We start from the raw sequence: 24,574 nt of genomic DNA, 5'->3' as shown, positions 1-24,574 counted from the left end.
CTACGAGCACCCGTGTTGAAAAAAGACCGTTCTTCCAGCAAGACGGATGTTAAAATAAAAATAGGACTACCAAACAAACACGCACACGGCACTCGTGCGGTAACTGCTATGGCGAGAACTCCGTTTTGAGCACTACGCTTATTGAAATAAGGTAACCGCTAACAACGGATTTATTTTTCAACAAACATTTGGTTGTTTGTAATTTTATAGTCACCATGATTAACGGGCGCTCCCTCCCCTTCTTTTTAGTGCGGGAAGCGGACATTTCGGCGAGACCGAATCTTAAACTGCTAGGCTCGCAGGTAAATGTGTGTTTGTTACTATTTCAAAAAAAGAGAGTTTATCTACTTAAAGCAGTGCATTTACGTAAAACCGCTTGTTTCACTGCAGGTCCCCCGCTTTATCGACATAACGTCTAAAAACACAGGTGAGCCTGATTAACCATTGGTTTCCTTATCTCACCGAAAAAATAACTAGAAAATAACTAAGACAGTTTTGCCGTATTTGTGTCTTACAGATATAACTCACTTACCATCACAGGTAACAAAAAGAGTAAAATAAGATTCCTTTTCCTTCCCTTTTTTTAAATATGCAGTCATTTTTTTGACGCATGGTGATTTTTTCTTCCACAGATCATGAAAATATAGCCTAATTAAACCCAAAATTATGAGTTTTGTTCATAGAAAATAGGTAAGCTGATAAATATTCATTACCCAATATGAACGTTCAGAATTAATCATGTAATACTCACTCCTTGCTTTCCGTTTTTCTTTCAGACCCCTGACGAAGGGGCTTTTTTACGCCCCGAAATGCATTGGGTTTTGTTGATTTATTTGTTATGATTTGATGATATACTGTTGGTTGTGTATAATAATCAGTATTATTCATGTGAATCTCTTAAATGATTGTTTGAAGTAATGTAATTCTGCACATCACATTTATGTGATGGAAGTGTTTGATTTATGATATTGAGTAAAAATAAACCAGAACGGTTAAAAGGAAAAGCATTCTGATTGTAGTGCGTGTCAGAGTCCTAGTGTTTTACACCAGGCCATATACATTGAAATTAATTATAGGGCATATAAAATGCATATGGAAAGGGACAATAAACGCACAACCGAATGGCGAGTAAGTTATTTTGCATGCATTATACCTATAGACGTTTATAGTCTTTCGTTAGTATGTAAAACACATGCAGGAACAGTCATAGAAAAATACATGGGCTCAAATCTGCTAAGGTATTTTGCTGGCGCTAGTGAGATGCAATGCAATTAACAGCAGCTCAAAGCAACACATTCTATGTACTGTCCATGACAAACAAGCATTGGCATAGCTAATAGGCCTCGCCTTTGGGACCTTATAAGTGTTTAACCATGCAGCTGTTAATGTTGTTGCGCCAAGGATATTGTGCTGCATAACTAAATACTTATAAGGTCCCAAAAGCGAGACCTATTGGCTATGCCAATGCTTTTTTTCTTAGTCATGTTATAATTCACCACCATGTTGTGCTGCTAATTTTCTACGGCATTCTTAGGCAGGCCCAGTTATATAGCATTACAGTCATCAATGTGGAAAAGGAGCAAAACAGACACCACTTGACTAAACATCTCCAAAGGAGGGAAAACAATGGCTTTTCCTAAGCACTTTTAAAGGGCACCTCGATACTGCTTGCTTGACACTGTGTCACTGCCCAAAGGGAAGTGAATTCAGCACAGATTCGCATTATTGGGGCCGGTGCTGGTGAAAAAAGGTGAATAGCAATCAGGTGGTTGAAGGTGACAGGACAAGATATAAAACCCTGGCAGAGGGACTTGATTAAATGGGCCATTGCTGAGGAAATAGGCATGAAAACGGTCCGCACTGACAAGTATTTGGCCGATGACTTGGAGGGCTGGTCATCAATGACAATAGATTTTTGGTGGAACTAGAGGGGCATTGGGAAGGCAATTGATGGCACATATGAATAGCAACTTTATGGTGTATATGTGCCATGAAGGTCCATGCTATATAACATGTCAAGATGTACTTCATGATGTTTTTGCTTCTGTTCGGTGTAAAAAAGCATAAATAAAAATATGGGAAAGGAGTGTCTCCCTTTTGTTCTGGCCAGAAGTCTGGTGTCCAGCAGTTAATATTCCCACCCACGATCAACACATCTATCTTGTGTGTTTGGGTTTAAATAGGCACAGATCATCAGTCCTGAATTCCTACAAAGTAATTGATGCTGGATGTTGTAGATCCTTGGTCAGATATCAATAAAAGCTGTTTATCTTCGGCATATTAAAAAGTGTTAAAACCATGGATTTTCTTAGGCTGCTAAGAAGTTGCACAGAAACCTTAACCTTGATAGGAACCTGAACATTCGTAAACCCCTCAAGACAGTGTAATCTTGACGGACCGAAACGTAGATTTCAGTACATACATGACCTATTTTTCAAAAAAGAAGAGAAACATGCCAAATTTCATGATGGTGAAGTAACTTCCCCGGATCACACAATCTTCTCACATTTAACACGTTCATTTGAGACAAGCTTGCCAGGACTCTAAATTTGGCACGTGAAATATCAAATGATATTTCACGTCTGGTAGAATAAAATACTTGCTCAGGATCAGACAATGTTCTCAAGTTATAAAACATATGTCATATAGAGCTTAAATTAACAGTTGCCCTGTGTCTAAGCACTACCTAAGGACATGGATTGATGGTCCCAAGATCACGCGCTTTTGTCAAGTTGGCCAGATTAATTTTACAGCCTTAGAGGGCAAAAAGAATGAATACTTGACATTCTTTAAAGGCTGCTGTGGTGTTTGTAGAGTTGTTTTTAAAGTGCTGCAAAGCTTCACGGCCACCCACAGAGCGCTCTGAGTCACATAAACTCTATGTTATGAGATATAGTTGGACGAGGTAGGTTGTGCAAGATTTTTAGAAACTGTGGGCAATCCTAAATAAAGCCAGGATGGAGGGTTCTGTGTAGACGCCTCTTTAAACAGTGAGGTGGGGTCTGTACAAGAAAACATGGGCCGGGTCCGACAATCCAGCCCGAATCTCTGTCATTCCACTTAATAGCTGTCAAAGGCTTGTACGAATACAGCGGATTTCGGGTGCTCCCCGTGCAGTGGGCAGTTGGTTACACTCAAAGAGGCACTGAGGGCGTACCGAAACTGTATGCTATGCGATTCTGAAAATGACATTTGTCTATGATCTGCTTGTTTCACTATAAAAAAATAATATCAGTTCTTGCCATGTATGAATTTAAAGAGAAGAATATAGGATGTGCGTCTTTTTTATCCATGCTGCCAGCACAGAAAGCCACCCTTATCTGAAGTAATTCTCCATCCACTGCAGATGTTTCATGACTAAGGCATTTGCTGGTTTGAGTTAGCTGCTGAGTACGCGCTGGCTCCGTAAATTAACCTCACCGTACCCGTCCCACTCACTTAACTTGCAAACATTAGATTAGAGATTTTCATAGCAGACGCCAACTTCCACCCCCAGACAAGAATTCCGACTATGGTAATAACCAAATTAACCTACTTTAAAAGTGAGTTTATCACTCAAAAGCAATGATATCTTTTGAAATTTCAACTCCCAAAAAATCTTGACGTGGTGTCTTATTTTTCATCTCAGTGCATCTCGTTTTGTGGAGTCTTCACTTACGAATCGTGCGCCCATTTCTTCCAGACCCTTTAAACATGTGGTTTGCCAGTAAAACACTATGGAAACCGCGTTAGTTTTGAGACTACGGACAATGTATTTATGTAAATCCAAGTCTTTCTAAGTGTACTGTATATGCATTCATATACTTTTCGCAGTGTAGCGTATTTTGTTTATCTGTGATTATTTAGAGTGGCTCCGCTGGGTGTTTGCACCTTAAGAAAAGGTTTGGTTTTGCTTTAAGCTTGTAATTTGCAAACTGAGCTTGACAGACTGCTCCCCTGAAAGGCCTGAAGATCTAGGGCGGGTCAGAAACATGGCAGGTTAAAGTCACGCCTTAGTCACTTCTACTGGTGCCAATTGGATACATCCATTTTTGGTGAGCCCTTACTACCCGTCTTAAACCAGTTTCTATGGGTAGATTTTGCAGATTAGGACATTTAAGGGTAGGGGTACGGCGCGGTTTGCTCAGGATCACAAAATGTACTCATAGGGAAAGCCAGGATTAGTTCGCATGTTTGCTTTGTGATAGTGATAAAGCACGAAAGATTGAACTCATATGTGCTAGTACAAAAAGGAACCACCACTGTGGAAATCAGACTTGGCTCATCACAAATAGCGCAGTCTAGATTAAACTGGTAAGTCACGACACGCGAAGGGCAGATAAACAAGCATTGGCGGCCGCAAAATGAAATGTAAAAAACGCGCGTCACCACAAGTACTACTTCGCTGGTGATCTGCTTGCTATAACACGCATGCGCGTGTGCGCTCTTGTGCGTGTTCTAGCAAGCAGATCGCCAGCAAAGTAGCATTTCCAGCGCACCTACTAGATGTCTCGGCCGAGACCAGCACATGCGCTGGATCAGGCCGAGACCTAAAAATGGTTAGCGCTGGAAGGGTGACATTTTCACAGCACAAAAACACTGCGTCTGTTTGCGTCAAGTGGGCATTACTGGCGTGGTTCAAAGCAAACATCTATAGCTTTTGATGAAAATCCCAATATTCTAAGATAACAAGACTGGGCTGTGCATTGTGATCTAATGCCCACTCGAAGCAGGGGCAAGAAATGGAAAGTATATGCATTTCTCAAAGAAAATGAAGTATGGCAAGCCAGATGCAGTGCCAGCACACAACCACTGTGGGATACATTCAGAGTTTATACAAATTTGACCTGAAGGGTAAACCAACAGGACAGCGAATGCTCACTTTCTGGAAATGGTGCTCGGATGTATATCATGTAAGGCAGCCTGTTTGTGTAGCCGGTGGATGACAGCAGCAGCAGAGTAATCTCCTAGATACGGCACTGTGCTGTGCGTTCACACTTGCGCAATGCAGCACAGCAAAGCTGGATCCCGGGCTACTGTGCATAACAATTAGTAAATCTGGGACCTTATTTTAAAGACGGGAGTATCGTAGCTCTGTTGGTGTGGTACGGAAAATGTCACACGGTGGTACAGTGGACACATACTTTTTGATTGCAGCGCTCCAAGATGGCAGAGAGGACGTACTCCGTATTGGCTCCGCTGCCACCGAGAGATTAATCGGAGATATGTAGTTGAAATAACCCAAATGTATCAAGGTCCGACACAGCACTGATCACAGCAAACCCCTAGCTTCCCCTGTCTCAACTTGAGGGGAGAAACAACATCAGGAGACCCAGCAATGTTGAAGGGCCTGGCGGTGATAACATCAACGCGGAGTGGGATGAGGGGCCGGCACTAACGAGACCCGAGAATCGGCAACCCTACGCAGGGCAGTGCCTGCCAGCACAGCAGTGCCCCCCAGCGGGAAAGCATTCCTGGCGGGGGAAATCCGTAGAGCAGTGCGTGCCACAAGGTGAGCTACGGAGGGAGACACAGAAATGGTGGGACAGAGAGCTGTGCGTGACTGCAACTCGGGGTAAAACTAAAAGGACAGGTATCGGCCTGCCCTATGTAGTGACCCAGAGTCAGCAGTCTAGTGTTTTGTATGCCCTGAGGCTGCGGCGGGGTGGTGACTGAACTGGAGCGACCGCAGCGTAAGGAAAGCTGCCGGGCGCCGAGTGATTAAAGCGGAGCCCACCCACACGCACGACGAGGCCCCGCCGTTGGCAAGCACCCCCAGCACAGCCGGACGAAGCATAGGCTGCCCAAGGCCCCAGAGCAGTGTGCCACCTGGAGGACAGCGCCAACACTCCTCCCCCGCCGCGCCGTGTGTGGCTTGTGAGGCTGCAGCGGCGGAATAGTGAAGGAAAAGCGGCGAGAAGTCCAGCGGCGCTAGCGCTAACGATCTCCCCCCCTACCCCCACACACCCCAGGCTGCGAAGAAGACTGGCAGGGAGAGTGAACAGGACTGCCGGCCCGCGGCGAACCAGCGATGCGGCACCAGCCCCTATCCTGCGCAGCCGTGACGAGAAAAAGCCTGTGGCGAGCGGCAGGGAGTTTGTAAGTCCACCAAAAGAGAAGGACACCACAGCACACTTCACACTGCCCCAGCACCGACTCTTCCCCGCCCTGCGCAGCATGTGGTCTGAGAGGCTGCAGCAGGCGGGGAGAAAGTGAAGGCAAGCAAGCTCCTCACCAGCAAAGTGCAAACAGCAGCTCCAAATCAGATCAACTGAGGCTCCGTTCCCAGCCGAATGCAGGAAGCATCCAGACCACAGCAAACCCGGGCTCACGACGAGATCAAAGGATACACTGCCATCTAGTGGCCATTTTGAATAACTGCGCCCCCTACATGAAGGAATTGAGCAAAGGATGGCAGAATGAGAGGCTCTAATGAAAGAAAGGACATGTAATGTGTTCAGGCCAGATCTGCTCCAGGTAGCAAGGAACAGCCTGTAACATCCCAGAACATTTTTGCCCAGAGACAGATAGAGAACGACCTGCTGGCAGGTGGCCACTCCCAAGAAGAGAGGAACGCGCCACAAAGCGAAAAGAAGGCTAGCAGGAAAAGACTATGAAGGGCAGCAACCTGCACGCCGTCACGTCCAAAGAAGTATACAAGCCATCACACCGCCGAGGAAGAGAAAAGGTAATGGCGCAGGAGCGCGCCAGAAGCACAAAAGAACGCAAACACACCCCGTGAAGTAACAGGAAGCGACTTTGAACACTAAGAAGCTCGGAGCGGTGACGTAACCCTCCGCACCCAAAGAAGCACAAGAAGAGCGTGGACAAAAGCGCGCCAACGCTACAGCACCGGAACCGAGCGAACAGCAATCAAGCAGAAGACAGCAAAGCGTGAGGACTCACGCAGAAGACCACCCAGATGGTCACCCAGAAAGAAAAGGAGAAGATGACCAGTCAGATGGTCGCCCGGAAAGAAAAGGAGAAGATGACCAGTCAGATGGTCGCTCGGAAAGAAAAGGAGAAGATGATCAGTCAGATGGTCGCCCGGAAAGAAAAGGAGAAGATGACCAGTCAGATGGTCGCCCGGAAAGAAAAGGAGAAGACGACCAGTTGGATGGTCGCCTGGAAAGAAAAGGAGAAGATGACCAGTCAGATGGTTGCCCGGAAAGAAAAGGAGAAGATGACCTGCCTGAAGGTCACGACTGCGAAAACCTGCCAGAAGGTCAAAGCAAAAGTAACTGAATAGTCTGACATGGAGACCGACGTGAAGTTCAAGAAGAGGTCTGATAGCACCGACCCGAAGTAAAGGAGGAGCGACAGGAAGAAACGTGCGATGTCTGGTTTTGGTCATCGGAAGAAGAGAAGGCATGTCCTAAGGGTAGGATGCAACCAGGGAGACACGTGTGGAGTGCACGCTACAGGGAGATGGCCTGGGTGGTTGAAGAAAAGAAAATGGACCGACCACATCGTGAAAGGAAAGGAGGAGAAGAAGGTAAGCGAGTGCCACGGTGCCACTAGAAGATCACAAGAAAAGAAGAGGTGTGACCAGCCAACTCACACACCAATCAGAAGAAGATGGTGACATGCACCAGAACACCGGAGTGCAGCGGAGAACAAGGCCTGGCAGGAACACCGGCGGGACAAGTCAAAGATATCCACCTACAAGCCATCCATCCATGTGGCAATCACAGAAGAGGGCAAGTTTGGACGGTTGACAACAATCTACCTTTGGAGTTGAGCGGAATATTGGATGGCGAGAGTGCTCACACATCCGGCTGAGGAACTGACCTCTCCACACCAACCCGTGGCAGCCCAAGAAGCAAAGGCCTCAAGGGACTCTGGTGGCTGCAAGTCCCGCAAGAGAGACAGGTCCACAACGGTGCGTCTGCAAGACCCACTGAGAGGAAAGCTTTGCATGCAAGAAAAGAGTCAACAGCGTAACCTTCAGGTGGAACTAAGACACAATGGTGAAGATCGTGGAGCGCCCCGCTCACGGCCCGAAGGCTATGGTGGAGCAACATGACCGAAAACACCAGTCCAGTGGAAACCTGGCAAAGAGGTCCTCCCGGACATCTTGTGAGAGAGGAATACCGGCGAGAGGGGCATCCTAGTGAGAGAGATGTATGCACCTACTCCTTTCATCTGCCCAGAAATACTTTGAAGCCTGCCCCGAGACATCACCAAGGACCAGGACTGAAGAGGAGAACCGAGAAGACAAACAATACTCGGATCACGTCACCCTTCTATCTGGCTACCAACTGTCACCAGTGGTGTGAAGCAAAGACAAGGCAAAGGACAACGTCCAGGCGGCGCAGACAGAAGATTGGACCCGCCGAATAACGGCAAACCATGCCACAGTGACTCATGAGTCCTGGATGCAGTAACTACACCATCTGCGACCTGCAATCCACCAAAGAGACTCACTTCAAACTATAGAGTCCAGTATTATAGTGTATGTACATTTTCTTTCCCAAAGGTTGAACTTTGTTGTGGGGTTTGCAAACTGCACTTTTTCTCCCACAGGTTGGACTTTCTTTTGTTTTCAATTTTCCCCAAAGTTTGGGAGGGATGTAGTGACCCAGAGTCAGCAGTCTAGTGTTTTGTATGCCCTACAGTAAACACCCACCCACCACTGATGTCACTGGTCAGGTGACACAGTTCTAATAAAAGAGGCCGAGCGCACGTGCTCTGGGCCAGTTGTACCTTGTAGCTGATGGTGTCTGCGTCAGTCCTTTACAGCATGAGGGCCCAGGGCCCCCAACATAACACCCTACAAGGAAGGGAATGGTGGAGTGACACCCGCCAGCGCTAAGCAAAGACTCACCGGAACACTGACACAGCAGTATCCCAAAATGGCAACCCGCGTAGCCTAAATGTGAAACACCACACGCGAGTTACAGAGGTGGAGGCAGGGGTGCAGCGACAGCAACGGGAGCAGCCTTCAGCAAATTTATCCAGGAGACCAGCAGACACCCACTCCCCCCATAGAGAATCTTCGGGAAGCAGCTACATGGTCTGTCTGACCTTAAAATGGTTGGATCTGCGCACTTGAAGCTGAATCTGCTCACTTGAAGCCTCCCCCTCCCAGAAGCAATTGGCGCAGATATTATCTAAAACAGCAGGGATCGGAGGGGGGAGAGCATCAGTCTCCCCCTTGTTCACCTTTGCAGACTCTGCCTACTTGTGTGGCCCAGCACAACCTGTATCCAGCATGCTGCTTCCCTCACCACCATTCGACCTTCTACCCCATGGACATCTCCAACTCAGTGGATCCCTTCAGACCCAAGAATACCACCCTTGAGTGCAACACCACCTGAACACCTGGCTTAACGATGGCAAGAATGTCCTGCTCTGTAAATATGTAATATTTAATTGTCCAAGCCTAATCGCTGTTAAAATGTAATCCGAGTGAATTTGCAATTTGTATATATTTCTGTCTCTAACCACTAGTATATGTAGCAGACCTTTGTACTTACTACCATTCCTATGTGATTTTAGAGGTTATCTGTTTGTATCTCCTCCTTGAGTGACTCTACAACTTGCACATTTGCAATTTTTCACTCCTTTCGCTCCACTTGTACATTTGCAATTTTTGTCCTGTCTATATCTGTTATGTAACTCATGTAATCCAAAGTCCTTATGTAATACAACTGGTTCTTTTGTAAAGAGCTCTGACAACTTTGGGTAATGTTTGCGTTATATAAAATTGCATTAAATAAATAAAATAAATAACATATTTAAGTTTTGAACTGGAAGACTGCAGCCATTCTCTGTGGTGGGTATAATTCAATACTACGTATCAAACCTTTGTGAAAATGCTAACTGGCCAAATGGGTTTTATTTGGGAAGGGTTAATTTACATAAAGGTGTTTTAAAGTGATTACTTTAAAAATACTCAGTATAACATCCAGAAGGTACATTTTGATCTAACCTAATTGCCAGCCTATTCTATAGACCTACTTTCTGTTGTAATAACTGCAATACAATCTGAGTAAATCTTCGATTTCTCACGAAGATTCATCAGAAGTCAAGGTCTGCCAGAGTCAAACAGGGACAAATTATTTGTATAGGTCTATCTGTGAAAAATAAAGAGTTTGATAGTGTAAACCAAATGCATATGTATGTTTTGGGACCGTATTATTTTTCAGAAAGGTAAATATTGTATTGGGGTGATATTTCCCGGGGGAAAATAAGATATTAACACCGAGAAGCATGGAATAATATTTCTCAACATATATGATTAACCTGTGTATTGATCCTCAGATCGGATGGTAATATTCACACGGACGTTGACATTTGAGATCCCAAGAGCATGTGGTAGAATGTTAATGCGTTTAATTCATAACAATTAAAAACTTCCTTCTAGGAAAGCAAAGCAGTACCGTTGATTAAATGGCTTGTTAAATTTTAATGCATGTTTATATATTTTTAGGGCATTCACCGTTCCCGACCAATAATGCTCAAAGATGGAGGAAAAGAGTACAATCTACAATTGCACCGACAAAAAACGACAAAACACATTATGGTAAGTAACACTTATTCTTTTGTTCCACGCCTAATGTGTTTTAAGTTAATTTAAGCATGAATAGCGAAGCTTTCTACAAACAAATTTGTAGATGCACATTCCAGTTATAGTTTTCCTTGTTTGTTTTATTGGAAGAACTCAAACCGAGGAACAAAGGGGGATATTTGTCCACATAAAGTACAAACAACACATTTTTTGGTGAAAAAACATATGACAAGAAGCCACAAAACGATCAGTATCAAAATTTAGTAAAGAAGGGAGATCATCATGGTAATAAATAAAAGCTAAACACCCATGTCAAGCACTCATTTCATGAACAGCAAGCCTTTCGCCCATCCAGAGCCTGACTGGGTCCCACATCTGGCTCAGCCTTCATCTCCATGCATCATCCTCTAACAAAGTCCTCCCCAACAGGCAGATGTTCAGAAGTTCCCTCCACCAGTTCCAGGGTTTGGAGGAGGGGGGGGGGGGGCACTCAAGAGCCAGGAACGTGCCAACACCTGTCTGGCCACAAAGATTGAAAATAAATATAAGCGAGCTACGGGTTCAGGGATCACCGACGAATGCCACAGCATGATCAACTTCGAGTCCCACTCTACCCATAGATTCGGGATGCGATTAGTTTTCCCGAAAATGAAAGCCTAAAAAGAATGCAGGGTAGGACAAGAAGAAAAGTCATGAACCACATCGGCCCCCTCAAGCCTACAGTGAAAGCAGCAATTACCTGCTGGAAGTTTCCTGACCCTAAGGTGGTAGGGAGTGTAGTAGAAATCATTGATGCATTTAATAAGATGATCCTTAATGCTCGACATATTAAAAATCGTCTGTGCCAGGGAGTTATTGTCTCATGTCCCCAGCTGTTACCTCCGATTTCAGGAGCTTGCTCCATTTTTCCCCCTCTGCTGAAAAGGATTAACCACATGAAAGCGTGAGTAAAAATAGATTAATTTATAGACCAAACCAATATTTCACTTCCCTGGAGCTTTCATTACTAATTCTAGCAGGGGATTGTCAGAGCAGCTAATCTGGTCATTATTAACACTGGAAATAAAATGTTGTATGTCAACATATCTATAAAAGCCAGACGAGGAAATGAAAACTACTGCTGCAGATCCTCAAAAGAGAGGAAGTCTTCCCCCTCAAACAACTGACCCAAGATAAAAAATCTGGTCTTCTCCCAGTTTTCCCGAAAACACTCATGAACACACAAAGATAATTTAGGGTTAGGTTATACCATAAATATGTAAGTTGATTAAGCAAGGTAATATCTTGGAATATTTGCTTGAGCGAGCCCCAAATAAGATGAAAAGCATTTAAGGTTTTGAACTTTGTCCTTTTAAAATACACTGTATCCACTATGCTTACATCTGGAGTAATCGATTCCCCTAAATTTTGAAGTCACCAAACTTATGCCTTGCTGCCACATCCCCCAGCCCAAAGCCAATCTTTGACTCTGAGCAAGAGGGCGGTTCATTGCATAGTGCGGTCAGTCCGTGGGTCGCCCCTGGAGATATGCATCGGTGAGTGACAACATGTTGACACCGTTAGACCCCTGCCCCCTTTGGTCTTGCCTACGCACAGAGAAAGCTTCTTTCCCTACTAAGAGGGCCAAGCTTGAAATGGTGCCACAGTGGTTGAGAGCCTGTAAGAGCATTTCAGTGCGGTTAAAAGTGTCTTGGAGGAGCAGCGCAGAAACAGAAGTCATGGCTGGCATTCCCACATGTTTCCTTGTGTTGGAGGAGCCGCGCTGGCCTCGAGTTGCTGGACCAGGGAGTTTCTGGCAGCTTTCTGGTGAGGAGTAGGATTGGATCCCCCTCATACAAAGTATTTAGAGAGTATTTAGAGAGCTCTCCTTTCTGCTCCTACTATATTGTTTGCATTTGCATTGTGAGACTGGGCAGCAGCCGGCTTTGTTTCCTGGCTGATACTTTGCTTGTTATGTGGCTGCATACTTAGCTGCAAGTGATTCTCTATCAGCAAGAGCTGAATGATGTGAGCACAGATACCATAAAAGAAGTTTTGAACTTATTGAGGCTTATGGTCAGACTCAATAGTCTCTCACTGGAAAAGATGCTGGCTAAGAGGGTTTTCAAGAAAGGGGGGCGTGGCTGGTTCTATCCGGCGCCCACTCCTCACCAAAGCTTGGCAAGAAGTGGCTTCTCCGCAGTAAGCAGGGCTATAACACTCCAAAGGTTCTATGCAGATTTTACGAGCCACTCCTCACCCATCCGATCGAGATGGGTTGGCCCTGAGTTGTCCAGACATTACTGTGGGCCACCTAGGATTGGTCGGCGAGTCTGCTTTCCCTAACAACGCTGATATGTTCCCATCTGTGACTGACTCTATTGTACTGGGGCGAGGGGTCACTTTCTGCTTTCACAGATAACATTAGACTCATTCATTGCCCCGCTCCCTCCTCCTGCTTGGGCTGCCTCAAGTGGTATAGTGATGTCGGGAGTAGAGCAACCAAGAAAGTGCATTCAGCACCAGCGGCACAGGCTCTCCCTCCTCCAGTACAGCCCATGGCAGTTACTAGGGAGTTCCAAATCTTGACAGACACCTCCCCAGTTAATCAGACTGATGCGAATAGGGCTGCATGTCATTTGGAATCTGTTAATGGGCAGGCTCTCGTTGCACACAGTCTCAGTAGATGTATCTGGGACACCACTCCCAGATCTTGCCGCTATGGGGAAACGCCAGGAGGTTTTCCTTTCCCATATGACTCAGGCAGCTTATTCAAGAGTGATGATAATGGTGATCAAACTGTTAAATCAGTTCTAGCAGCCAAGGGTTATATTGATCCTCCAGAGCTTTCAAGGAGGTCCCTCATTTGCTCAGATAACTCTCTTGGTATTACTACTATGCTTGCTTTGAGGAATTTGAGTGCTTGGGGGTGTCACAATTCAGCCTACAGGACTTTGTCATGGCTGTCTTTGTCAAGGGGGAAGTGGATCCTGCTCCTTCTCAATGGGGCAAAATAGTTTTTTTTAAATATTCTTTACTGATTATCATAAGATCACTACACTGCAAAGGTAGTCCAGCATTTAAACACCTACCCAGTCTAAAAATCACAGATAATATTTAACATTCAAACAATTCTCTCAACTTACTCCACCCCTCAATGCTTCTCTTCTTCCTCAGCATACATTTCCATATTGTGTGTATTTATTTATCACAGAAATTTGTAGTACAGCTTCTGGCCAGTGGCCAATGTAGTTACTCTTCCCACTCCCTGGTTTATTCTGGCTGTTAGCACAGTTTCCAGGTTACTTATTCTCTTGCCCCTTCATGTCTCAGGACATATCATGTTCTCACACAATCCTCTTCCCCTCGGTCCCCCAGTCCCACACCTGTGTCTGCCACATTGCGTTGTTCAGTCGACATCAAAGTCCATGCAGCTGAAGAATATTTATGGGATCCTGACGGGACAGGGCTAACTCCCATCAATCTCTCGCCACCCATGTCTATTCCTCCTACCACCTTGCTAGCTGCCAATCAGTCTAGTTCCAAGGATTGGGCTCCTGGGGAGGCCCCTTCTCCCTTCACAAGATCATGATTGGTGCAGGACGCTCCGACCCTGAATGATATTTATCATCTTTTTTAGCAGAGGGCGGAGTACCGGAAATATTCCCTTTCTGAAAATATGGATATCATTAATTCCCATCTTGGAGCAGTGGAGAGATCCCAGAAGGCCCTCCGTATGACTATAGAGGAAAATTGCTAAGTGATCACCCACCATAAATCTCAGTTTTCTATCCAATTTCCTCCAGAGTGGAAGATCTGAAGAATAGATCATGTAGAAACAACCTATGGGTTCGAAGGTGCTGAAGGCAACAATCCTAGGAGCTTTGCCATCTGCCTGCTCCAAGAAGCCCTCTCCACATTGAATGACTGGGACATGAACAGTATGATCTGGAGGGTGCATCACATTCCATTCAGGTGTTCCAACAAGGGGGTGTCCTCTCGATACCCTTGGGCCATTCTCATCTATGTAGATAACTACATTTTGCAGCAGGAGGTTTACAGAGCAGTTTCACCTGAAACCACTTGTTAAGGCTTGTGGGGTGGATTTTTTTGTTTGGTCATATTTTTACCATCAAACTGTGATGAGGTGTTGGCAGCTCTGGGAGCATATCCCAGCACTCTAGAAGTTTGGGCCAATTGTTTCTCTTATAGGGCCCGCAACTTTTTCGGTTAGATTTTAAGGTCAGCCAAAGATCCAGGAGTTACTAACTAAATGATACCCAGTCTGTAGCGCAGGACCTCCTCGAAAAAATTCACCTTGCATCGTGAGGGCTCACTTTCGAAATTGGGTGCTGGTGAATCTATCTCTGAGCTGGAGGAAGCTCCTGAATGTTCAAAACAAAGCGACAAATGTCCCAAATACTTCAACAATGGAAGGTTCTCCGCAATATGGACGAACACCCACCCCATCGACAAGGGTGACCACTAGGTCCAGGAAAAAAAGAACAAGACAGAAGAATATAGCAACGGGAGTCTGATCAAGAATCTTTCATCTATCACACTCTCAGAGCAGAAACAAGTATTCTAAATAAGGGACTTTCCTTTCTTACGACTTAATTTTGAATCTTTGAAGTAAGTCATAAACACAGAAAAATAAAAATCACTAATCTACATACCTTGTATAGGAATTTTCTTTGTGCAAAACAATAACTTTTTGGCTTGTCCTGACTCTTTTTTGGAACAATAGTGTTATCCTCCCTAAAAAAGAGTAGGACCCTACTTTCCATGGTTCATATCAATCAATGTCATTAATTAATGCTGACTAAAAGATATATACACAGATTCTGGCTAATTGGTTATCAGAAGTCATCACAAGCTTGGTCAATTCTAGCCAGCATGGCTTTATTAACGGGATACAACCTCACATTCAATGCGGCAATTACCGCCCTGGAGGCCACCTCTGTTGCCAAGGGCCCAGTAGGTATGCTTTTATTTGATGCTAAGAAGGCCTTGGACTGGGTTTTCCTCTGGGCAGTGATGGAGCTTCTTGGACTTGATTCAAGCATTGACTCCAGAGTCTACCGACATTTCACTGGTCTGAAAGCAAGGATTCATTGTTCTTGATCTCTCTCTGACTCAATAGTTATTTCACGTGGTGCTAGGCAGGGGTGTCCTCTTTGCCCTGAGCTGTTCGTTTTATACATCAAGCATATAATCCAGTCTCTCAGTTTGCCGAGGATATCCAGTCCTTGAGAATACATCAGTTTGAGGTTAAGGTTCTAGCTTATGCAGATGATGTGGCAGTATTAACTCCTGCCCCAGTCAGAGCCTTAAGGGTAGTCGGGAAGGTTGCAAACTCATTTGGGGAAGTTTCTGGTTATAACCTTAATGCTGATAAAACTCAGGGTCTGCCTAAAGTCACTTACCCATTCAGGATACGAGAGGACACAGTCTGCTGTCTTTCTGGGGATAGAGCTATTGGTGCATATGGCAGAGATTGTTGAAAATAGTTATGGCAAGCTATACCAACAAACAATGAGTGTTTTTACAAAGTGGAATTGTTTTCATCTGAGTTTGCTAGACCAGTGCATCCTTATTAAAATGATTGTCCTCCCGGGGTACCCTGTATCTCAACCTTTGCATTTCTCTTTTCCGTCCTGTGACTGTTTTCGATAAGATAGAGTCTTAATGGCAGAAGTTTATTTGGTGTAATAGGAAGCCTTGCTCTAAAATACAGTTTATTCATCAGCCTAGGGAGTATGGTGGGGTTCTCTCCCAGATCTGCAGTTTCATTGTCTCGCCTCATTCTTCTCTGGACTTTGGCAGAACTACGGATGGTTTGTTTAAAATTATCAATGGTTCTTAACTCCTTAAATGCTGCGTCAGTGCATTGGCCGACGGCAGCACTACCTCCCCAGTGCTGCGCACGACCATTGGACGTCCATTCAGCACTAGTTCCAATGGACAGCGCAGCATTGGGGAGGGATGTTTACTAGCATCTATGAGGTTAAAAACCAAAGAAACACTCCTATGTTTTCCATGGATTTCAAGTTTATTTAGGAGTTTCACGAAATATGAAATTATTTGTTAAACAGGCATTAATGGTATTTATTTATTCATTTACAACTTAAAAGCCAACCAATCCAACCTAATTTGCCTTCCAAATATTTCTTGTAAAAACGATTAATCCTGCTTACAAAGTGGTATACCACAACTGTAAATGGTGACAAAAATAGTATGTCCTGGTAAAGTTATAGAAATATAGTTAAATAAAATACTTTTTTTTTTGCAAAAAACACATTGCAAAATTGTTGCATTGCTTGTTTAAAATGTAAAGGTATCCTTAATAGAAATTAGAAAACAAAATTAATTTCATTTAAAAGTCACACACAACGTGTACCATGTTTTTAAAAGGAAGATTGGTGTATCATTATCAATGGGATGGTTATGGGAACCTGTATGTGTCACAATTACAGTTCTACATAGATTGCACCTCCTGACATGCCCATTACATAGCAAAAAGAATAAAACATTCAACAAAATTAATGTAATCTATTTCAAAATCAATGCAATACATGACAGAATCGATTTAACATCGAGTCAAAACAAATACGATGCAAAGAAGCATGAACATTTTAATAGTGAATAATATGACTAACACATATGCTAATTTAAAAACATATTCTAAAATATATAGGAATCATACTAAAACGAATATGGCCTTCATTAAAAAGACTATATAGCAAGCACTGAAATGAAAGGAATATGACCCTTCTTCAAATGAATATGACATGCATTACAATAAATATGGCTTATGCTGATATGACTATGACAAGTAGTGAAATATAAATGGCACGCATAATTAGTAACAGCTTCTTTGTTAAAAAGAATTTAACATGCCTTCAAGATGCTATGACCTTAAATTAAAATATGTATAGCATTTGCTTAAACAAACATGGTATGCATTAAAAAGAACATGACGCATTTTGAAGAGAATCAAACATTCACTTACATGAATATTGCAAGGTTTGAAATGAATTTGACAGTGATTGAAATTAATATGAGAAATGTTGAAATGAATGTTGTACTTGTTAATATCGACATGCCCTAATACAATTTGTGCTAAAATGACTAAGACAACTTATTGAAGATAATATGAAACGCTGTGAGATAATTTTGGCATGCAGTGAAAGAGAATGCAGCATATGTTGAAATTGAAATGACCTTATTATTTATTTATTTATTTTATTTTAAAGTTTTATAGAGCGCAAACCAGATTTGTGAGGGTATCAGCGCGCTTTACAGGTTTGAGGGTGGCATACAAAGCGTTAGGAAGGGAGGGAACAATTGGGTAAGATGGGGGATACATAATACATTATACAAGAAAAAGCACGCAGTCTAAGGTCCCGGCTACAAGAAGGATAAAAAGTTAAAAATAGGTAGACAATTATTAAAGAAGGCACGCAGTCGCAACTCTTGGGAGGGATGCCCAGGAGTAAGTAATTGGTATCCTCCATAGAGCCGTGGATGATGTCAAGATGGAGGGTGGAAACATGTTGCTACGGTGATTGCGATGTAATCATAAGACGAGGTATTTGCCCATTAAGAAGGTTTTGGTTTCCTTTTTAAAGTGTGCCAAGGACGGAAGTCTTCTGATGGCGGGTGAGAGGAAGTTCCATACTCTTGGAGCGGCCCCAGAGAAGGCCCGATTGTAGGTTTTTTCTTCCAGAAGTGGGCTGGTTCCAGCAATAGGTCTTTGGCAGATAGGGAGTTTCTGACTCCTCCTGATATCAAAAGTCTATGGGTGATAGAAGCAGGAAGTAGAGAGCTTTATGAGTAATGCAGGCCAGTTTAAATTGGATCCTGGCCGCTAGGGAAAGCCAGTTCAGAGTTTTGAGATGGGGAGAAATGTGGTCGAATTTCTTTGAGCCAGTTAGGAGTCTGGGGGCAGTGTTGAGGCAAGCTTTCAGTGGGGCTAGGGAGTTCTAGGGTAGCCCTGCGAGAGTGGAGCATCCATATTCTAGCCTGGAAATGACTAGAGCCTGGATTGCCGTTTTGAGTTCGGAAACCTCAAGGAACGGTTTTAGGTTTCTTAGGTAGCTCAAGTGGAACCTGGCCGTCTAGGTCATCAAGTTTATATGGCCGCGCATGTTCAAGCTGATGTCAAGGGTTATTCCAAGGGATTTTGCAAAATCAACAATTGTGGGCGGGCAGTTTAGTGCAGTGATGCTCTTGATCCATTCCTGGATGTCAGGGTAGGTTTGGTCCAAATTGACCTGTGTAATTAGAGACAATGTCTAAAGTATTGATGCAGCAATTCAAACACTAATCAAGTGAAAACACAATACAAGAAAAGTCCCACCCCAGGCTAGAAAAATATAGCACATTTTAATAAATTATTTGAGAGCAAAGTGACCAGATTTCAATTAATAGAACTTGGGATATCCACTTTTAAAGATTTCGCTAAAAATGGGGCCTAGAAGCATAATCTCAAACTGTAGTTATCTGGTTGCTGCAGACTGGGACAAAGCAACAGGCAACCCATGATGGAGCACAGGTCAGATACAGGAACCAAGTTAGGCCCTCTGAACAATGTACTTAAAATTCTGGTTGTAAAGTGGTGCGATATCCCACGGTAAGGATGTGTTGTGCAGAGCAGTTATGATGAGCTCTGGGTGGCGAAGTGAGGTCCTGGGTCAAGGATGTGTCATGTAGTGGCGGTTCTGATTAAGTCATTGATGAGGCTTGTGGTGCAAGGTCCAGCATCGTTATCGAGGATACCATCAACTGAGTCTTGCAATGCAAAGTCCTGTATCAGGATGCATCACACCTTCCCAATGCAGGGCTACATCATCTGTCTGTGGGGCTACAGCGATTCTGCTCAAAAGACCACAGCAGGACTTGCTGAGAACTTCAGGGCCACTTTCCAGTGTCTAGGACTGGGGGTGGCACCACTTGGGGGGCAGGACACACATCAGACAGAGTCCAGCTGCTGATTGCAAGGTGGTTGGAGTCTTTTCTCTCCCAGAGGCCCTGATCAGGACGCCAGCCAACTAGCCATTGAAGTCATTCTGGTGGTCCTGGTTTCAAGATGCAATGCCACTCGTTCTCATTCAGGCAGCAGGGCAACAAAGTATCAGGACAGCAGTGTTTCTTGTAGCAGAGCAGCACAGCAGTCCTTCTGAGCCTTTCATAAACCCAGAGGTGTACTGAGGTGTTGGGTCAGAGGATCCAATATTTATACCTGGTGTTAGCTTTGAAGTAGGAGAATGTTCTGGAAGTTTCTACCCCAGAGGTGTTTGGAATTTCCTGCCTCCCTGACCTGTCTCCAGGTCGTCTGAGTGCACAAAAGACTAATGCAAAATCCTTTGTGAGTGAGCTGAGGCATAGTTTTTGTGATGTGCAAGTGTGGTAGGTGACAGCTCCGCCCCCTATCAAGTCAAAGCTGACCCATTCTGTCATCACCTGTTTCCTCTTCGTCTCACTGTCTGGGAGCAAAACACAAAAATGAACTGCCAGCTACACCTGGTTTTGTGACCCAGGATACAGGCTGCAGACACCAAATGGTTAGTCCAAGAAAATGTCTACTTTCTAAAAGTAAACAGAACAGAATGGCTGGATAGGGAAAGTTTGTATCATAAGTAACAGTCACGCAGTCGATATGTACTGTATAGGTGTAAATATTGTATTCATGTACTCACTGTTGTGACAGTCTGTGGTTTGCCCATGCGTTTGATAAATCTGAAAAACTAGATAAAAAATTAAATAAATTTGTTTTGGTACAGAAGACCTTGGCTACGTAGTACATATCGACTGCGTGACTGTTACTTATGATACAAACTTTCCCTATCCAGCCATTCTGTTCTGTTTACTTTGTTGTTGAGATCCGGGCTGGGTAGACGTAGGATCCAAAATCTTTTTTGTTCTACAGTACTTTCTAAAAGTGGCATTTTGAGATTTGTGACTTAAAATCCAACTTAACCATTAAAGAGGGTTTTAAATTTCAATTCTTTAGACACCAAACTCAACAATCCTTCTTGCTCCCATTTAAATCACTAATTATATGTAATAAGGCAACCCAGTGTTTTCCTATGGGAGAGGTAGGCCTTGCAGTAGTGAAAAATGAATTTAAGAGTTTTTCACCACAAGGACATGGAAAACTTAAAAGTACACGTCTTTTTAAATGCACTGCACCTGCCCTCTGGGCTGCTTTTGGCCAACCGTAGGAGTGACCTATATGTATAATAGGGAAAGTTTAGGCCTGGCAAAAAATGTATTTTGTCAGGTAGGAATGGCAGTTTAAAACTGCACACACAGGCTGCATTTGCAGGCCAGAGACATGGTTGAAAAGCCTTTTCAACTGGGTGGCAAAATAAGTGCTGCAGGTGCACTCATTGCATTTAATTTTCAGGCCTGGGTACATGGAGTACCAGTTGGGTGTAAGCCACTGTTATATGTTTTGCGGAGAAGGCTGAGCCCAACACTGACCTAGGGCCGTAATATGGTTACATTGCACTTTCCTTGTTTGCGCCACAACACGCCTCTCAAAAGGTGCATCCTGCGTAAAAAGGAAAGTGCACTATATTAGAATGAATGCTCTGGCCTCCAGGGCAGCTATAAACTCACTTAGACCTGGCTGGCGGCATCGCATTCACCTTAAAATTCGGAGCAGCTGTTTGAAGGCTGCTCCATATTTCACTGTGAATGCGGCAAACCTCTTGCACTTTCAAGGAGATTAGAGATCCCATTGCAAGCAGGTGCAGTACTTGACTGCACCCGCTTGCAGGGGGATGTTTGAGGGATCCGTGGGATCTGGTTTCTTCCCCCAAGACAGTCAATCAAGAGTATTTGTAAAGCACGCTACTCACCCGCTAGGGTCTCAAGGCGCTGGGGGGGGGGGGCTGCTACTGCTCGAAAAGCCAGGTCTTGAGTTGCTTCCTAAGGGAGAGATGGTTCTGGGTGAGTCGTAGTTGGGTGGGGAGGGTGTTCCAGGTCTTGGCCGCCAGGTAGCTGAAGGATCTTCCTCCGGTGGTGGTTCTGCGGATCCGTGGGACGGTGGCGAGGGTGAGGCTGGCGGAGCGGAGCTGGCGGGTTGGCGTGTAGAACGTGAGGCGTTTGTTGAGGTATTCGGGGCCCAAGTCATGGAGAGCCTTGTGTGCGTGGGTGAGCAGTCTGAACGTGATCCGTTTGCTGAGGACCGAGTGCAGGTGAAGTAGCAGGCGTGGCAGGTGAAGGCTCCGTGGGTGCGTTTCGGGGTGGCTTGGTAGCAGGCTGGATGTCGGCCGGTGTTGAGTGCGTGGAGGGTGGGTGGCGTCGTAGCTCAGTCGGGTTGGCTGGCTCTGGCAGGGTCCAGGGGTTCTGGCGCTGGGCGCGGTCCAGGCGCGAATGGGCGTAGACGGGCTTGCCTTTGGCGCGCAATCGGCCGCTGCTCGTACGCACGGTCCCCGCCATTTATGGCCAAGTGGGAGGGAGGAGCAGCTGGGAGGCGGGAGCGGGGCGGCGAATCGGGAGCGGGGGACAGGAGAAGGGGCGGGGCCGCAGGAGAGCAGCGGCGGGGAGCAGAGGGGGGGTTGGAAAGAGCAGGAAAATGGAGCGGGGTAGAGCGAGGGCAAGCCTGGAGAGCGAGTGCAGGCCTGGGCAATCCTGGGGAGCGAGGGCAAGCCTGGAGAGCAGGGGCCCTAAGGAGAGGCGGCAGCAAGAGGGCCAGCAATCTAGCGGCAGCAGAATCCGGGCACACGTGGGCCGTGCGGTAGTAAAGTGACCGGGTCAAGGGTCACAGCTCACTGCCGCGCGGTCCCCGCCATTTATGGCCAAGTGGGCGGGAGGAGCAGCTGGGAGGCGGGAGCGGGGTGGCGAATGGGGAGCGGGAGACAGGAGAAGGGGGAGGGGCCGCAGGAGAGCAGCGGCGGGAGCAGAGGGGGGGTTGGAAAGAGTGGGAAAGCGGAGCGGGGGAGAGCGGGGGCAAGGAGCACTAAAAGTACACCACATTTTTGTGGCACACTTTTAGTGCACCTCTTAAAGGCATGTTTGCCTCTGCGCCCACGTCAATATTACGATGCAGAAGCAAAGTTTTTCTGTCATTTGCATGGGGCCACACTTACATGCAAGTGAGTGGATGCCCTCTCATAATAGCGCCAGCGAAACATGTGCACCAGTGCTATCTGTATTACAGATGGGGACGCACAAGCCATTGTGCCCTGGGGTGCCCAAAGCTGGCACAGATGCCCATTGTGTGCCTAGCGCACAATTTATAATACGGGCCCTGATGCACTTTGATAACCCTTACATCCAGCCTTGGGTCAGTTGGAGATTTTTAGTAAGTAGTAGCAGCGATCTAGGTAAATATATGGTTATATAAATAATATGTCTTATGTCATGGTCTACTGGCCTCTCATTGTCCAGTAGTCCAAGAACAACCACTACAGGGGAAGCTAAAATGTCCCTCCTCTTTGTATTTCTCAGCGCTTGAAATATACCTCACAGAAACATCTTTAAGCTATTACAGGACCAGAGTATATGTAACCAGCCCTCTGGCAAATACAGTAAACATTTTATTTAAAGTCCACAGTGTAATGTAAAGTAGCCATCCTTTAAAAAATGCCATGCATTGAAAATTAGCGTCTCTAAGACTTGAATAGCTGTAAATCGAAATAACATTACTATTGAGCTTCTCCTATCTGTATTGCGCAATACAGTTCCCATTGTAATCTTATCCTTTCCAAGGTTGACTCTGGATTCGTGTGCAGCTCTTTATAACAGAGGCCAAGTTTTAAATGAGATTTTTCTACATTGAACTGCTTGTTCATCGGACTCCAAGAAGAGCTTATATCTGTCCCCTCCAGATTTTGTAAAAATGTTCTTATTTGGGCGTTCATATGGAGTTGTTTTTCTAAGAGGTTTTCAAAAGATTTTAAACTAGCCCCTTCGTAAAATATCCCCTATTTTTATAATTGATAAATCAGCCCATTTGTTTATTGTTTCAGGGGTCAAGCTAAGTGACAAATGGCAACAATGCCACAGAGGTGCTTCGGAATTTGCAATGGGGATTTAATATTTCAAAAAATGAATTGTGCTCATATTCCAGATAAAATGCAAATATTTGCATCTTACTTTCTCAGAGATTCGGGGGTTTAACCAGCTGGGGTCCAATATATCATAATTCTTCAACATCAGATGAATAATCAAGTAGTCAAAATTGGCACTGTGGATCGAACAATTACGCCATTGTAATATAAAAGACGCCATGTGATATAACCAAAAGTCTAGAAACCCCAAACTGCCCTCATCCTTACACATTTGTAGCACTTTCAGCTTTACCCGGGGAAACTCTAATTCCAAACAAATGATGTCAGAGTGCACTCCATTTTAACAAAGATAGTTCTAAATTCACAGGAGATAGCCTTGAAAAAATATAAAATCATAGGTAAAATAGACATTTTATTCAATGCTATGCAGTAGATAATTGATGGTTATAGGCCCCTCCTTCCTTCCAGAAAGTTGAAAGCCTTCCTCATCACTGGGTTATAATTATTATGAAACAATTCCCCAGATTCCTATGCTTGTTGGACCCTAGACATAATTTCGGACCATCTTTGTAATTATTTAAGGCTGTAGGGAGGACTGCTGGAGAAGTGTTATACAGTAAGCATTCTCTCTTTGCGTCATTGATCTTATCTCCACCCAACTTTGTAAACGATGTGTTTGTCCGCAAGGCCAAATCTATACTAGTAAGGCAATGTCGTTGGCGTACAGTTAAAATATTTTTATTTTTTCGAATAAGCTGGGCTAGGAGTTCAGTAAAATGGGAAAATAATAACAGAGAGAGCGGGTACCCTTGACAAGGGCCTCGTTTTGAAATGATCTGACCTGCTAGAATGTTATTAATAATTAACGTTGATGTCGTCCCTTGATATATTTTGCCTAAGGACCTAATGTTCTGGGGTGGAAATTGGAAGTTATACGGAATTTGGAATAAGCAGATCCAAAGGTTTTTCGGCATCCTCTAAAATAATTACAGCCGGGGTAGCAGCAGCTGTTATCACATCAGTAAACTTATAGGGGCATATTAGCAAGAACCTCGTTAAAATTATCGCAGTTTTAGCG

At 44.7% G+C, this 24,574-nt stretch overlaps 1 protein-coding gene across 1 annotated transcript in view; it reads left to right on the top strand.

Moving 5' to 3' along the window:
* The window catches only part of ZC3H11D (zinc finger CCCH-type containing 11D), a 194,178-nt gene that overhangs the window by 126,877 nt on the left and 42,727 nt on the right, over nt 1-24,574 (top strand). The window contains exon 14 of the mRNA XM_086931116.1: nt 10,415-10,507. Within this exon, the coding sequence (XP_086787242.1) occupies nt 10,415-10,507 (93 nt within the window). The remainder of the gene's footprint in view (nt 1-10,414; nt 10,508-24,574) is intronic.

Source organism: Lissotriton vulgaris, chromosome 1_1 (genome assembly GCF_964263255.1).
Source record: "Lissotriton vulgaris chromosome 1_1, aLisVul1.2, whole genome shotgun sequence".
Classification (NCBI taxonomy): domain Eukaryota; kingdom Metazoa; phylum Chordata; class Amphibia; order Caudata; family Salamandridae; genus Lissotriton; species Lissotriton vulgaris.
The sequence above is the reverse complement of the archived record's forward strand: the minus strand, read 5'-3'. Positions and strand labels throughout refer to the sequence as shown.